Source organism: Hemicordylus capensis, chromosome 9, assembly GCF_027244095.1.
Source record: "Hemicordylus capensis ecotype Gifberg chromosome 9, rHemCap1.1.pri, whole genome shotgun sequence".
Taxonomy (NCBI): domain Eukaryota; kingdom Metazoa; phylum Chordata; class Lepidosauria; order Squamata; family Cordylidae; genus Hemicordylus; species Hemicordylus capensis.
The window spans coordinates 30,762,284-30,777,589 of record NC_069665.1 but is presented as its reverse complement, the minus strand read 5'-3'; the positions used below and the strand labels follow the sequence as shown (position 1 = coordinate 30,777,589).

General features: G+C 55.4%; 1 protein-coding gene across 5 annotated transcripts in view; it reads left to right on the top strand.

Annotated features, from left to right (window-relative positions):
- The window catches only part of CBFA2T3 (CBFA2/RUNX1 partner transcriptional co-repressor 3), a 93,228-nt gene that overhangs the window by 52,624 nt on the left and 25,298 nt on the right, over positions 1-15,306 (top strand). For all 5 annotated transcript variants that reach the window (XM_053271123.1, XM_053271122.1, XM_053271121.1 and 2 more), the window contains one exon: positions 11,324-11,470. In XM_053271123.1, coding sequence (XP_053127098.1) covers positions 11,350-11,470 — 121 coding nt within the window. In that variant the 5' untranslated portion in view covers positions 11,324-11,349. The remainder of the gene's footprint in view (positions 1-11,323; positions 11,471-15,306) is intronic.

The window sequence follows — 15,306 nt, the reverse complement described above, 5'->3', positions numbered from 1 at the left end:
GCGGATTTTTTCACTCCGGACATAAATCGGGCTAGGTTGCAATATGGAGGGAAATCCCCGAATTGTGTGTGAGATGCTCTCTGAAATATCACACAGACTTTGGGGTAAATCTGGCCAATATGCAAACACACACATACACCTTCCCAAAGTAAAGTTGTGGTAAAGTCGCTGTCTGAAAAAGCTCCTGGAGTAGCTATAGTCAGAACTGGGAACCCTGTGAAAAACAATCCTGGAAACATTTAATCGTTTGACGTTTTGAGACATATTGGAAAAAATACTGGAAAAAAGCATCTCCAGGAATCGTTTCAGTTGGATTTGGGAGTCCCATGAGGAAGGTTTGGACATGGATTCCTGAAATAAGAACGGGGAGTGGAATCGGCATGTCCCCATTTTCATCTGTGACATGCTGAAGCTTCCATGCACGCCTGACTGTGCAAGGCCTGGGATGATTTTCCAGGAGCTGGAAGACGGCTCTCCCCTCCCATAAACCCTGATCTCTGTTTCTCTGCCTCCTTTTTCCTGCTGGGGCAGTCCTAATCATCCGTGTGTGTTGGGCGGGGGGGGGGGGAGCTTCCTTCTCATGGGAAGGCCCTGGGCTCCTTCCTGTAGTGGGAAAAGGCTCCGCATGCCTCATTTTCCTGGAGTCGCGGCCCACAGCAGATAAGCCATGTGATAGTGAAACATTTGGCGAATGCTGGAAAGAGTCCTCCTCCTGGGCAGGTTGCCAGCAGAGACCAGATGGCTGGAAGCCCAGCTGCGGGGAGAGCCGGCTGGTCTCAGGTGTGCCGAGTCCTTGAACGGTCCCAGGAAGGCTTGGCATCCCACGCTAATGAATATCGAAGAGGGGGCAGAGAGAGGCATGTCTTTGCTCCTTAACCGAGTGATTTTCCATTTCAGCAGGTACTGAATCACTCCTGTCAAGCTGTGTGCCAACACTGGGGTGTGGAGCCTCTCCTAAGAGCTCTGTGGTGGGTTTTGAATTCCCTCTGGGAGGAAGGCGAGGGGATGCTGTCCTTTCCTCTTCTTTTCAGACTGGAAGCGGAGCTCCTTCTCCTTCGCAAGGGATCAGTCTTGGCCCTCTGTGCAAGGGGGAGCACTCAAGAAGAGTAGATGATGTTTGCAGATGGTCTTTTCAAACGTTAGGGCGGTAACCATGTAGGTAAGGTGGGGCAATTACCGTTATGCCCAAATTAAACAAGGTGTGGAAAGCATGTGTGAAGGGGAGAGCGCCTTGTGTCGGCTTCATGATCTGCTGCTTTTTGTCAGTCTTAAGCCACGCTATCTTTTTTTCAAAGGAGCTGAAGAGTGAGCTAAATATGTGTGCAGTTGATAAATCATAACATCTCAGCCGCAGCCATAGACTCCAGCCTGACATCTTGGACAAGCTGCTGCCAGTCAGTGTAGAGAGCCACGATGGACCGGATGGACCAAATGTCTGGCCCTATGGAAGGCAACTTCTGAGGTCCCTCTGTAGAGTATGGGTAGATATGGATGCCTTGTGGGGATCGATTCGTGTACACTCTACTTCCGCTGTAGCCTCTGCTTTGCAGGCAGGAGGTCCCAGGTTCCATCCCTGGCGGCATCTCCAGGTAGGGCTGGGAGAGACTCTTGCCGGAGACCTCACAAAGCCCTGGCCAGTCAATGCAGACAATACTGAGCTTGATGGACCAACCGTCTGACTCCGCCGTATAAGGGAGCTTCCTATGTTGATACCAGGGCATCTCTGCAGCAGTGTCTTGAATGATTATGGGACTTGGTTGTGATGGATGTTGCCCAGAATATATACTCCCTTCCTGAAATCATGAAAGCAGTTATTGTTAGGAGTTGTTGAACTCGAGTCTGAATTCGGGTGCAGGAAGTAGTTGTGACTAGCATTCTGCTTGATGAAAAGTAACTGCTTGCCGTCTGACTGCGGCCATCCATGGTGGAGAATACCTGGCCTGGGCCACAAATCTCCGCTGCCTCCCTCCCTCCCTCCAAGTGACCCAGGAGGAATGGAGGACCCAGGAGCTGGCTATGCCCCCTCGCCGTGACTTGAGACACACCTCGAGGCGTCCCCAGTGGGGAGGGCCAGGCCAGGCCTCCTCCCGCGCCCCCCCCTCCCCATGGGCTGGCCTTTCCCGTGTGCTCGTGGTCTGCAGTTCATCCCCAGTTTGCCGCCGGCGCTGAGTGCTCAGCCTAACACGATCCAGATGGAGCAGCTCCGTCCCTGGTGAGCTTATCGGGGAGTTGTTCTTGGCCCTGCTGGCACCAGCAGCTGAGGAGCAGGAATGCACAGCCTTTATTTGGAAGGAGGCAGGACCGGCATCTGGATTGCATTTGCAGAGCAGAAAGCGGGGCTGCCAGCCGGCATGCTTAACCCTTTCCTCCTCCCCTCCCCAAACCGTGCACAAGGGTGGGAAGGAAGGGGGCCCGCGGCAGGCAGGCAGGCAGGCAAGGGGGCCTTTCCAAGAGACTGGAATGAAGCCGTGGCCGTTCCCACGCCCCGGGCAAGGCTGTCCCACCAACAGGTGGGGGGACCAGAGATGGCAGTGGGGCTCTGTGCAAGAGCCCAGGGCCCAGGTTCAATCCCTGGCAGGTCGGTCAGGGAACGACTCCTGCCTGAAACCCTGAAGAACTGCTGCCAGTCAGGGCTGTGCTAGGTAGACCCAGCAGTGTCTGACTCAGGAGAAGCTAGACTCAGCAGTGTCTGTCTGTCTCCTGTATGCTATATGGGCACCTGTATATTTTGCTCCATGGGGTTAAGTGGGGAAATAGCAGGGCAGAAAGGAGCAAAGGAAGCTGCTTCACACTGAGTCAGACCCTTGGCCCATTTAGCTCAATATCGCCTGCACAGACTGGCAGCAGCTCTCCAAGGCTTCAGGCAGGAGCCTCTCCCAGCCCTACCTGGAGATGCTGCCAGGGATTGAACCTGGGACCTCCTGCATGCAAAGCAGATGCTCTGCCACTGAGGTGCAGGATCTCCAGCTCAAACATGGCTGCTAGTAACGCGTTATTTATTCACTGTGCACATTTTTGTCTCACTCTTCAGCTGAGAGAACTTTGCATAGGATTAACAAAAACAGCAAACGGTTAAGCACAGTGCTCCCTCTTCTGCACACACTTTCCACATCTAGTTCAATACGGACATAATGATAATGGCCTCCCCTTGCCTACGCAGTGGTTGTGAGAATGATCCCAAGATATCTAAAGGGAGGCACCTTAACCCTCAGAAGCACTGGAGACAGATGCTGAGAGAGAGAAGCCTCAAGCTGGCAAGAGGGAGAGCGAAGGAGGGATCCCAGAGGAGCCACTGGATCGTCTTGCTGCTCGCGAGTCAGACCCTTGGTCCCTCTGGCTCAGTATTGTCTACCCAGACTGGCAGTGTGTCGTTTTGCTTCACAGCCAGTTTCCAGTTTGGGCCCCAGAGGATCTGGCGACAAGCTGGTGCCAATACCATGAAAGCTGGCGGTGTGGCAAAACCACCGCTGAGTCGCTTCACCGCCATCCCTGCGGCCGTGGCCACTTGGCCGTGAGAGGCGGATGCTTCTTTGGGAGGGCGTGTTTATTGCGCAACTCTGAGTGTGCCCCATGTTTTGGCCCAGGCCAGGCAAGCGCTTGCCACCTCCTGGGGCGTGGAGTGCCCAGGCACCAGCCAGGGATGTCGCCATGCCTGGCACACACAGAAAGCACCCGATGGACACACCCTCCTCTCTCACTTCTGCCTCCAGCCGCAGCCCAAAAGGAGGGCAGCTGCAAACGCTAAACTCTCCCGGGCAAGCAACGGGGGCTTTTTCTGCCACATTGGCGGCACTGGGGAGATGGAAGGTGGGAGGGAGGACGATCAGGATTCGGCCTTCAGTTCCCACTGGGAGGTGCGGGCTGTGGATGGGCAGCACCTCAGTCCAGAGAAGAGGGAAACTAGCCATCCCTTCATTTTTAGATCTGGGCTTTGCTGTCTCTGCTGTGCAGGCCCTAATGGAAACCAGATGTTGGAAAGCAGACACAGCTCTCCACAGTTGGGACAAATTATTTCACTCCCTCCCTTCTCCCGCCCCCCGCAGTTCCCTTTCCCACCCCAAGAAAAGGCATCCATTCCTGCAGCCTTTGAGTCATCTCAGTGAATTGTTGTGACATGGGTAACCTCTGCCTGAAGTTACAAAGGGGAAGTGAGCACCCTTCTTCACCCTTGCTTCATAACGCCAGGGCTGGCTTTCACAAGTGCCCCTTAAGCACACACACACACATACAGAGGCTATTGGTCCTGTTTCCCTGCATAGAATCCCAACCATGCCTGGGAGGGTGCTTTCCAGAGTACACTGGAACAGGGGTAAAATGCTTCAGTTTGGCAGGATCATATTTGTTTGTTTGTTTGTTTGTTTGATTTCTATACCGCCCTTCCAAAAATGGCTCAGAGCGGTTTACACAGAGAAATAACAAATACATAAGATCTCTCCCTGTCCCCAAAGGGCTCACAATCTAAAAAGAAACACAAGATAGACACCAGCAACAGTCACTGGAGGGATGCTGTGCTGGGGGGTGGATAGGGCCAGTTACTCTCCCCCTGCTCAGTCAAGAGAATCACCACGGTCAAAGGTGCCTCTTTGCCCAGTTAGCATATTGAGAACGATCCCCAGAATCTCAAACGGGAAAATGCAGCTACTTCTTTTGTGACGCACATGCAGCGTTGTAGCACTATAACGCAAAGATAAAGCTGGGAAGACGGCATCGGAAATGTGAACGGCACCTTGCTGTCAGCGCAGGGACGGCGGAGTCACAACACAGGAAGTCTGGAAGCACATATTTAGCAAATCCATAGTGACACTGTTGTAGGGTTTGATCTGGAAAGCGCCCTGCTCATCTCACACGGACTGTGCATCGATACTGGTGGGATTTGCTTCCTGTGGCCAGGCCTGTTCAGGGACTGGCCCCGTGCAGACATGCATGGAGTTGCTGAAGACTCAGTACCCCCAGTTATCTGAAAGTACAGGAGAACGGGCCTTCTCCTCAGTGCAAGTCAGGCTGTCTCCTGCGGCCCATCTCCCAGAGGATCCTGGTCTCCTAAACAGCCCCCAAATCCTTCAGCCGCTTCCCCTCCCTCCTTCAGGGCCTAGAACCTGGACTAAGGCGTCAGCTTGCAGGGACCAGAAGACTCTACAGATCAATTGCAGGGGGGGGCTGCTTCGGGGGGGTGTCTTTCTTGTGTCCTCACGGCGTGTCCTCCTCCCGACACATGCGCAACTGGTGGCGGGGCGCGGCGCGGCAGCGAGTGAGCGTCAGGTCAGAGACTCGGACTATGTGACGAAGACGCCGTGGCGCCCAGTGCCGGAGCTGAACAATGGGGGGGGCGCGCTGGGACCGGGGGGGAGGGGGACTGCTCTTTGCGGACTGCTGCGCAAAAAAAAAAAAATCACCAAAAAAATTTTTTTCGGCAAAGGCAGAGGATCGGCGGGGGCACTTTTTGGCGCCCCCTGCCAAGTGGCGCCCAGGGCACGTGCCCTGCCTGCCCCCCCTATCGTTACGCCCCTGCTTCTAGCTCCTCCTGCCCCTCACAGGGTTGGCTCTAGGCTAATCAGACCCCGAAATGGGCTTGGAACCTTTGAGCATTCCCAGTTCCAGCCCAAGAGGCACTCCTGCCTGGTGTCCCCTAAAGAGTGATGCTCTGTTGAGTCACCCCCCAGAGCCAGCCCTGCCCCCCCCCCCCCGCTCTCCAGGAAAGAGCATGAAACCTGGGATGTGCCGCCTACCTGCCAGGGGGCCAGAAGACCTGCCTGTGCAGCCAGGAGTTGGAGAGGTTGAGGCTGGAACGTGTGCAGCTGCCTGCCTCATATGGAGTTGGCGCATCAGTTCATCTAGCCCAGGATGGTCTCCAGCCGCTCAGCTGTAGTGTTCATGCACATGCGCTGGCACACCCTAGAGACCACATGCACCTTCTCCTCCCTGCAAGTGTCTCCCTGGCCATTATGCCCCCGCTTCTGAGCGCCCCCCTCCGGAGTGCACACCAAGCATCCCTTTCGTCCCCGGCTCCCTGGCTGCTCTGCCTGGCCTCTGGTCCGCCTGCCTGCTTTGCTCCCTCCTGGCTTGCAGCCGTACAAGGATGACAGGCTCTCTGGACATGCCAGGGCTTCTGCCGGCTCCCATCTGCTCCGTGAGGCTCTCAGCTGCCGCTTGCCTGCGCTCTGTCACTCAGGGCGGTATTTATAAATAAAGCAGGAAGTGAGTCCCGCGCTCTGCCAGGCTCCCTTCTCAGGCAGTGATGGCTTCAGGAATGCTGTCATCAGCCGGAGCAATCTGCAGTATTTCACATGGTGCTTCTCACCCCTCGACACTTCCAAAAACAGCACAGAGGGGAGAGGCGCAAAAGGGGTCTGGGAATCAGTGGGTCCTGGGCCCCAGAAGCAATCTGGAGGCAGGGCTGCGGGGAAGGGAGTACGGAAGGCTTTGTGTGAGGAATGCTTCTTGTCGCCTGTCCCGACTTTCCTACCAGTCCCTTTCGTGGGATATTCCTGAGTTTTAGAACTGAGAGCGAGAGCGAGAGAAAAATTTCTGAGTGAGTGGTCAGCATCTCGGCTAATCCAACTCCCTGGAGGAAGGGCAGGATATGCAATCGATCGATTGATCAATCAATCAATCAGAATGCATCATAGGAATGTAAAGCTCAATGGAAGATATCTGCTTTGCATGCAAAAGGTCCCAGGTTTGCTCTCTGGCAGCATCTCCAGGCATTGGGAAAGACCCTGACCGAAATCTTGGAGAGCTGCTGCCGGTCAGTGTAGACGGTGCTGAGCTAGCTGGACCAAGGGTCGGACTCAGCAGCAGGCAGCTTCCTATGTAATCCTGTTTGTTAAGAGCATTCTACTTGGGTTGTTTTCAGGTAGCCTCAAGTCCCACGATAGGGCAACTGCAAACATCAGTGTTCTCTGGGGCCCGAATTCCGCTCCGTGACCCTGCCCCTCATTTTGTCTGCACCGCAGCCAGACTGCCCCTAACCCTCACATGGCTTCCTGCATAACCTCTCTCTGCTCCCCACATTTCCTGAGTGAAAGTAAAGTGGCCGTTCCTCACCTTGCAGCCTGTCTCCCTTGGGTGTGTCTGGCTTAGACGGGCCTGAGGCACGTTTCCACCCCTGTCAGCGAAGCCGTTGCCGCTGTGGACTCCGGCCAGGGTTCTGCAAACATGAGAGAGAGAGAGAGAGAAAAGTCTGCTTTCTTCTGGGACTTACGGTGCACTCCAGCTTTGTGGCCCCTGTTTACCAGGTGTTAATGGCAATGCTAAGTGACGTCTAGAATTTGCAAGATTCTGCTGCCTCCATGGAGCACTGGAGCTGCCGCTGGGCTTCAGGCAGAGAGTGGAGAGCACCCGAGCCAGAATGAAAAGAGTCTGAGGATCTTTTTCTGGGGCCAAAACTGTCTTCTGGGCTCACTAATCCCAATTAACTTTTTAACCAGGATCCTCGTGGTTGTGTGAACCCAGCCCCAAAACACCTCTGGTCTGTGCAGCTGACTGCGGCACACATTCTGCATTTCAGATGGTCTTACATGTACACCTGAAGCACGGATGTGATAAGCCAGTGGAATCACGTGCGTGAGGAAGGATGATGCCCCTTCCAAAGAAACGCAGCAAACTTTTCGGAAACAGCACATCCCACACCTTCCCTAGTCAAAGAACCAGGAACGGCTGTAGCTGCCCTGCTGGGGGTGTGTGCATGAAGGCAAGCCTAGGCCAGGTCTGGGGCTGCGTGATGTGCGAAGTCATCCTTCTTCGCCGGGTGCTGAAATTTTACCACCGGCTGAGGACCTTTTCAGAAAGAGAGGTGTGCTGGCCCCTTAGAAGCCCTCTTTCCTGGTTTAAATGTAGCAACCTAGAAAGTCAACTGAGCCTCCTACTGAGTCAGACCCTTGGTCCATCTAGCTCAGCGTCATCTGCTCTGACTGGCAGCAGCTCTCCAAGGCTTCAGGCAAGAGTCTTTCACAACCCTACTCAGAGATGCTGCCAGGGATTGAACCTGGGACCCTCTGCATGCAAACGTGCAGGTGCTCTTCCCAGAGCGGCCCCGTCCCTGAAGGGGAATATCCTACAGCGCTCACGTGTGGCCTCCCATTCAAATGCAAACCAGGGCAGACCCTGCTTAGCAAAGGGGACCATTCATGCTCGCTACCACAAGACCAGCTCTTCTTTGTGCAGAGGCACCTCACGATTCCACGAGGAAAGGGAAGTATTCTGTGCATGGTCAGAGGCTCTCTGGCATTGCTTCAGGCTGAACTCTAGCACGACAGGTCCCAGGGAGGCTCTGCTGAGACATTAAGCCCTGCCTAGGGGGTGGCTGAGGTGGGAAGTGGTTGCACAAACGCACACACAAACATACACACAGTGGGCATTTCTCCACTCACACTAGGGAGAGGGTGGGCTGGCCTGATGGGGCCATAAGGGGCTTTGGAGCCAAAGGGGCTCTGAGAGGCCGAGACGGCGGCAGGGAGAGTCCCCCCTCCCTCTCTCCAGCCTCCTCCAGACCTGCCTGGGGAGGTGATTGATAGCCGGCCCAGCTCGTGTTTGTTGGCCCCGACTCAGCTGCATGCTGGGAATAGCGAGGAAGAGAAGGGCAGCCCTGCCGGCTGGGAGGAGGGAGGTTCCAGGGCTGGCTCCCCTCCAGAGCTCTCTCCGCCGCGGCCGCGATGGGGGGGAGCAGCCAATGCGGGGAATGGTCCTTGCTGGAGCCCAGACGCAGCAGCGGAGGCTCTGCCTGGGAGAGGAGAGCTGGCCTGGTGGGAGCCAGCATGACTGGTCCCCTTAGCTAAGCAGGGTCCGCCCTGGTTGCATCTGAATGGGAGACTCGATGCGTGAGCACTGGAAGGGATTCCCCTCAGGGGATGGAGCTGCCACTCTGGGAAGAGCATCAGAAGGTCCCAGGTTCCCTCCCTGGCAGCATCTCCAAGATGGGGCTGAGAGAGACTCCCGCCTGCAGCCTTGGAGAAGCCGCTGCCAGTCTGTGCAGACAAAGAATAGACCAAGGGTCGGACTCAGTCTAGGGCAGCTTCCTAGGTTCCTAACTTGATTGCACTCCCTGCCTGCATCTTTGGAGCGGCGGCATCCCACAAGGCTCTTCCAGGCAGGACTGGTAGGCCTTCCCCCCCGCTCAGAGCCCGGCTACAGGCAACTTCTTCTGAACCATTAACCAGTAAAGAGGTCGGCCTCTCCAGGTGGCCGAGGTCCTCACTGAGATGAAGGAGGGTCTGGCTTGCTAGGGCTGTTCTCACGACCCGGACCAGAGCGGGAGCAGCACCCAGCCAGGGTAGGAGCACCGGGCGCACCCCCAATGGGTGGCCCTGGGAATGCAAAGAGGAGGAGGAGGAGGGAGAGGGATTGTGTGGGAGGCGGGCACAGGGTAGGCCAGGCATGGCCAATGCACACCCTGCCCCCAGCCGTCCCACCCAGCTCCCCACACGAAGATCTCTCGCTCTGCTCCTCCTCCTGCCTCGATCTTTGCAGACACAGGACTGCCGACCTCAGGCTCCTCCCACCCTGATTAGGCTCCTCCTCCTGCCCTGACTGGAATCACGAGGACCACCAGCCTAGTGTAAGGCGGCTTCCCACATACCTGCAGTTGCTGAATGGCTCCTCCCAGCAGAGGGGACTGCTGGAGACCCATGCCGGGGGACACGCCCTGCAGCTTCTCCCTGGCCTTGCCAGTATGGACGGCCAGACCTGCAGCCGGTTCTCAGGAGAGCTGGTTCTGCCTCCCCCAGGTGTGTCTTCACGTCCCTCGAGCACAGAGCCATCCTCCAAGCGCCACAGAAGGGTCTTTGGAAGCATGCGCACGTCCATGCTTGGGGAAAGATGCCCTTGCCCCTGACCTCTGCAGCTTAGCTTGCTCTGGGCACCCCAACAATCTCTCCCTTTGGCGAAGGCTGTGCCTTTATTTGGGCCTCTCTCTCTCTCTCTCTCTCCTTCTTGCGAGGCTCAATTAACCGTACAACAGTTGCAAGGGATTAGGAATGTGCCGTAGATTAGAGGTTATCAGCAGCGCCCGTCTGCCCGAAAGCCCTGTTGATCTTCTAAAGGCAGTGTCACCTCGAGGAGAGGCTGGCTGACCCCTCGCAGGGGCGGCGGAGGGGATGCTTGCCTTCTTTGGTTCTCATCTGGGTCTTGGCACAGCCTCACTGCTGCGAGGCTCCGTGATGGATCGCCACAGCTGCCGCTGCACTTGTGCTGGGCCATCAAACTCGAGAGCATCCTCCTTAACGGAGGAGAGAAAGCCCTGAACTCCGCGGCCTCCGAACTCCGCGGCAGGTGCCTTTGTGCCGAGTTGGCAGCTGCTCCCAGGGAGGAGAGCTGGTCTTGTGGTAGCCAGCAGGAATTGTCCCCTTGGCTAAGCAGGGTCCACCCTGGTTTGTGTTTGAATGGGAGATGGCATGTGTGAGCACTGTCAGAGATTCCCCTGAGGGGATGGGGCCACTCTGGGGAGAGCACCTGCCTGCTTGCATGCAGAAGGTCCCAAGACCACCCCCATCCCCCGGCGGCATCTCTGGATAGGGCTGAGAGGGAGACTCCTGCCTATAACCTTGGAGAAGCCGCTGCCAGTCTGGGTGGACAACCCTGAGTTAGATGGACCAATGAACTGACTCAGTAGAAGGCAGTTTCCTATGATCCAACCCATCAGAAGTCTGTTTATGAATCGCCGTGGTAATTAGAGTCTTGCGTTTTGGGCGGTATACAAATACGATAAATAAATAAATAAAACTGGGAGAGTTGGGAACTGTCTGGAACCCCAAGTGGGGGTTGATTTGTACAGTTTGGGGCAATGGGGTAAAAAACCAGTTGGTGGGCTGTGTAGGGGGATCGGGGGTGGGCTGAAGTGATCCCTTCAACGCACGCCCAGCCACCTCTCCTTGGCAGCAGAGTTGAGTGAGCACGTGGTGTTCATGCGCTTTCCCTGCTAACCTGGGCTTCATGCAGGGCGTCCCTTCCATGAGGCCAGGGCAGGCGGTTGCCTCTGGCGGTGGATTATTGCCGTGCTAGTCGGGTGGCAAAGTCCTCCCCTCCTGCAGCTCTTCGCGTCCTTCTCTTGGGGCCCGTCTGACCCTCACAGGCCTTGCGGAGTGTGCAAGGAACAGGAGTGGCTGCTGGCCCCCTTCTCTCCTCCCTGCCCCCCAGACCACTTCCAAAGCTTGCAAGGGTCAGTTTTGAAAGCAGGGCCACATGGGGCCAGGCAGCAGTGGGGCTGCACCCCAGTGGCCCCAATCCCTTGGGCGACCCCTGGCCCCGGTCACTTGCCGGGCAGCACCTTCCCTTCCAGCTCTCCTCACCTCTTTCATCCTTTCCTTCTCTCTTCCTCTCTGCTTTGCAGGTAGTCTAGAGAAAAAGGCAGCAACGATGCCAGACTCGCCAGCCGACGTGAAGACACAGTCCCGATCCACGCCACCGAATATGCCGCCCCCATCACCAGCCGTCACGCAGGGAGCCACGCGACACCCCACCTTCACGCCAAACCCTAGTGAGTAGCTGAGTGGACACAAACACCCGCATGGGTCTCATCAAGGCTGCGGAAGAGCCGGTGGGGCGGGTCTAGTGCAAGACGGCCACCCCCACCTTGGTGAAGGTATTGCAGAAGTCCTTTGGGTTGAAGGGGCCTCATTTCGCCTCCTCTGGTGTGAGAGTGTCTCTCTAGGGTCGTTTGCTCAGTCGCTTTGCCAGTTTCTGGCTTCAGTTGTAAGTCTGACCCTGTCCCTTTGCTATTGTTAATTGGACCACACTAAAGTGCGCTGAAGTGCTTTGAGGAGAGAGAGCTGTCCTCTCACTTGACTCTGCAGCCCAGTTTGGTTAATGCTGGGGTTCCCAACCTGTGGTCCTCCAGATGATGCTGAACTACAACTCCCATTATCCCAGGTACAATTTATTGTTGTTGGGGATGATGGGAGTTCATTCATTCATTCATTAAAATTTCCTTATACACCGCATCCTCCAAAGACTCAAGGAGGTGAACAATACCAATAACAATCAGTTAAAATAACAGCAGCAACAACAACAAAAACACACTAATAATACACCCACCTGTAGCCAAAAATTGGTGGGACCATAAAATTGAAAAGGTTGTAGAAAGTGAAGATGCAAAAATATTATGGGACTTCCGACTACAAACAGACAAACATCTGCCACACAATACACCAGATATCACTGTAGTCGAGAAGAAAGAAAAACAAGTCAAAATAATCGACATAGCAATACCAGGGGATAGCAGAACAGAAGAAAAAGAAATAGAAAAAAATCACCAAATACAAAGATCTACAAACTGAAATTGAAAGGCTGTGGCAGAAAAAGACCCAAATAATCCCAGTGGTACTTGGCGCCCTGGGTGCAGTCCCAAAAGACCTTGAAGAGCACCTCAACACCAGAGGGGCCACAGAAATCGCCACCAGCCAGTTACAAAAAGCAGCTTTACTGGGAACAGCCTATATATATTCTGCGACGATATCTATAATAATAACAACACTGATAATGAAATCCAGCCCTCCCAGGTCCTTGGGAAGGACTTGATGTCTGGATAAAACAAGCCAGTCAGTAACACCTCTCTGACTGTGTAAACAAGGAATAATAATAAATATAATTAAAGGGCAAATGCCTGGCGAAACATGGAGGTCTTAAAAGCAGCCAGGGAGGGGGCTGAACGAATCCGGGGGAGAAGAGTGTCCCATAGAAGAGGGGCGGCCACGGAGAAGGCCAGCACAGGGACGACACCACCTGTTTGGCCAGGGGAGGGGGAGTTCAGCCACGGGGGGAGGCCACGGGCTGGGAGCCCCTGGGTGAAAAGACTGGCAGTGAGCTTGTGGGCGGCTTCCTTGCATGACCGGGGTGGGTGGGCACAAGAGGACCCTCTGCAGCTGCTCAGCCTCATTTATTGATTTAGTCTATTTTGTAGTCCAGAAAGTATATTTATTTATGTAGCATCATATGGGAGTTCCATGGCAGTGCGGTGAGCAGAGCAGGCTTCCCACGTTCTCCTTTTGGGCTGGGCTGGGTTCTCTGGCATGAGGGTCCCGGCTGTCCTCAGGCCCGGAGCTGCTCCGGATGCCAGAGTGGGTGGATTTGGATGCTGCCCACCACCTCTGTGGTGCTTCTCCTTGCAGACGAACGGCAGCGCCATCTGGCCCCACGTTTGGAGTGCCAGGAAAGCACCCCACGGGAAGAGGCAGCTTTTGCAGATGCCAGCCAGTTCTGCTCGTGCTCTGGCTGCTGCAAGGTGGAGAAGAGAGGGGCAAGGGAGGGGAGAGGTCCGCCCTAGACGCCGGCCAGCAGGGGTCTGAGCGGCCAGCTTAACCAGCACAGCTCAGAAGGGGGGGTTTCCGAAACAGAAATGGCAAAGCCCGCTCGAACCCATTTGCCCCTCATCTCAAATGTGTGCAGTGTTTGGCTCTTCAGCGATGAGAGGAAAACGCTCTGGACATGCTCAGGGTTTCCTGTGAGCTGGCCGAGCCTGGGTGGGCTGTGGTTCGGATCAGGCCCTGGAGCAACTCTGGAGCAGTGCTGAAAAGGGAGGGGCAAAAGGTTTCAAGCTCGGAACGTTCCGATTCGAAGCAGGCCGTTTCGAATGTTCCGAGCTCGACACAAAACGCCCTTCAAATGAAGGGCCTGTTTCGAGCTCAGAACGGAATGACCCCGTTTCCTGTCTCAATGTTCCAAGCGTTCCAAGCGCCATCTTGGAGGGCTGTTTTTCTGGGGAGAGCTGGTCTACTGATTGGGTTCAGCATGTCAGCCTGCCTCGGAGGATTGGTCTACTAGGTAGACCAGACCTCTGAGGGGGGCCAACACATTAAGTCCAGGGTGGAGGCCTGGTTCACTTGCCTCACATGGCGGGTAGACCAGCCCTCCGAGGTGGGAGGACACGCCAAGCCCAGAGCAGAGGCCTGGTCTACCCACCAGCCCCAATTGGTAGACCAGCTCTCCCCGGAAAAATAGCCCTCCAAAATGGCACCTGGAATGCTCCAAACACTCGAAACGTTCCGAGCTCGTTTCGTACCAGCTCGGCCGGGCAGTTGTGTTTCGTTTCAAGCTCGAAACGAAATGCAGAATCCAATTCGTGTGCATCCCTAGTGCTGAGTGCTCCCCCCTTTAGTTCCATCCTCTGCATGATTCATCTACTGGGAGATTTCCCCATATCCCTGAGTTGAATTCCTGATATTTCCAGTTGGAAGGATCTCAGCACAGACTTTGTAAATCTGCTGCCAGTCAGATTTACAGGACTGAGCTGGACGGACCGATAAGGTTTAGCACGCACGGATCTCCCTTTTTGCAGTCGGGAATGCTGGGCATTGCCACCCCGTTCTCAATTTGTGCTCCTCGTGGCACCCTTCTGCCTGGCAGATCATCTGCCCACATGCTCAGGAGTGCATAGCACAGCACATCCCGCTGGCCTGTGGGCTGACAGTGGTGCTTATGCTGCGGTGCATCTCATGTGCAGACGAAAGATCCCATGGCAGATGGGCGGCTGCATCCACAAGCACAGCTGCATCTCTGCCTGAAGCCCTGAGATGGCTGCTGCTGCTGCTGCTGAAGGCCTTCGTGCCCAGAAAGTGGGATGCACACCCCTGTCCGTCCCCTTCTGAGCCTTCACAGGCTGCATTGGCCTTCCAACTGCCAAATCTCCAGGCATCTGGTAAGATCAAGGAAAGGACTCCCTTCCTCTCTCATGATTGTGTGTGTATGTGTGTGTGGGGGGGGGAGCGCTATTCTTCTCCCCTCCCGCTTTATTCCGAGCGGCAGTTCCAACACAACACCAGCCTTGCTTTTTTGGAACCAGATGTTCTTTAATTAGAAATCGGATTCTGCTCGTCTGTGATCTGATGGGGTTTGCTTTCCATCGTTCTCCGTGGCAGATGTGGTGGCTCTTTAAGCCGGCCTTGTGTTCTCTGAAAAGGACTCCCCTCTTGCCCTCTCCTTTCCAAAACGAGAGCCCTCTTTGCGAGAGCCAGTGCCAGGACTGAGCGCCCTCCTCTCTAGCGTATGCATGGAAAGCCCTTAGAGGTGAGGGGCGGGGGGGGGAGTTGTGACTTCTGCACTTCATGCGGCTGGATATTCGCAACCCGCTGAGCTGGTGCCCTCACTCACGGGCTCTGCTGAGACGCTTCGCCCAAACTGAGAGCGTTCCTATCCGCCTAGTTGGATGGCTTACCACCCAGGGTGCTGGGCCAGCAGCAGGGATCTCGTCTTGACTGGGATCCTGCACCCGGCAAGCAGCAGGTCGGGAAATGTTGAGCTCTGCAACATTTCCCAGAGCTCACAGTTGTGAAAAGAGCAGATGGAACCAGTTATACTTGATTCTTCCCACATTCTTGG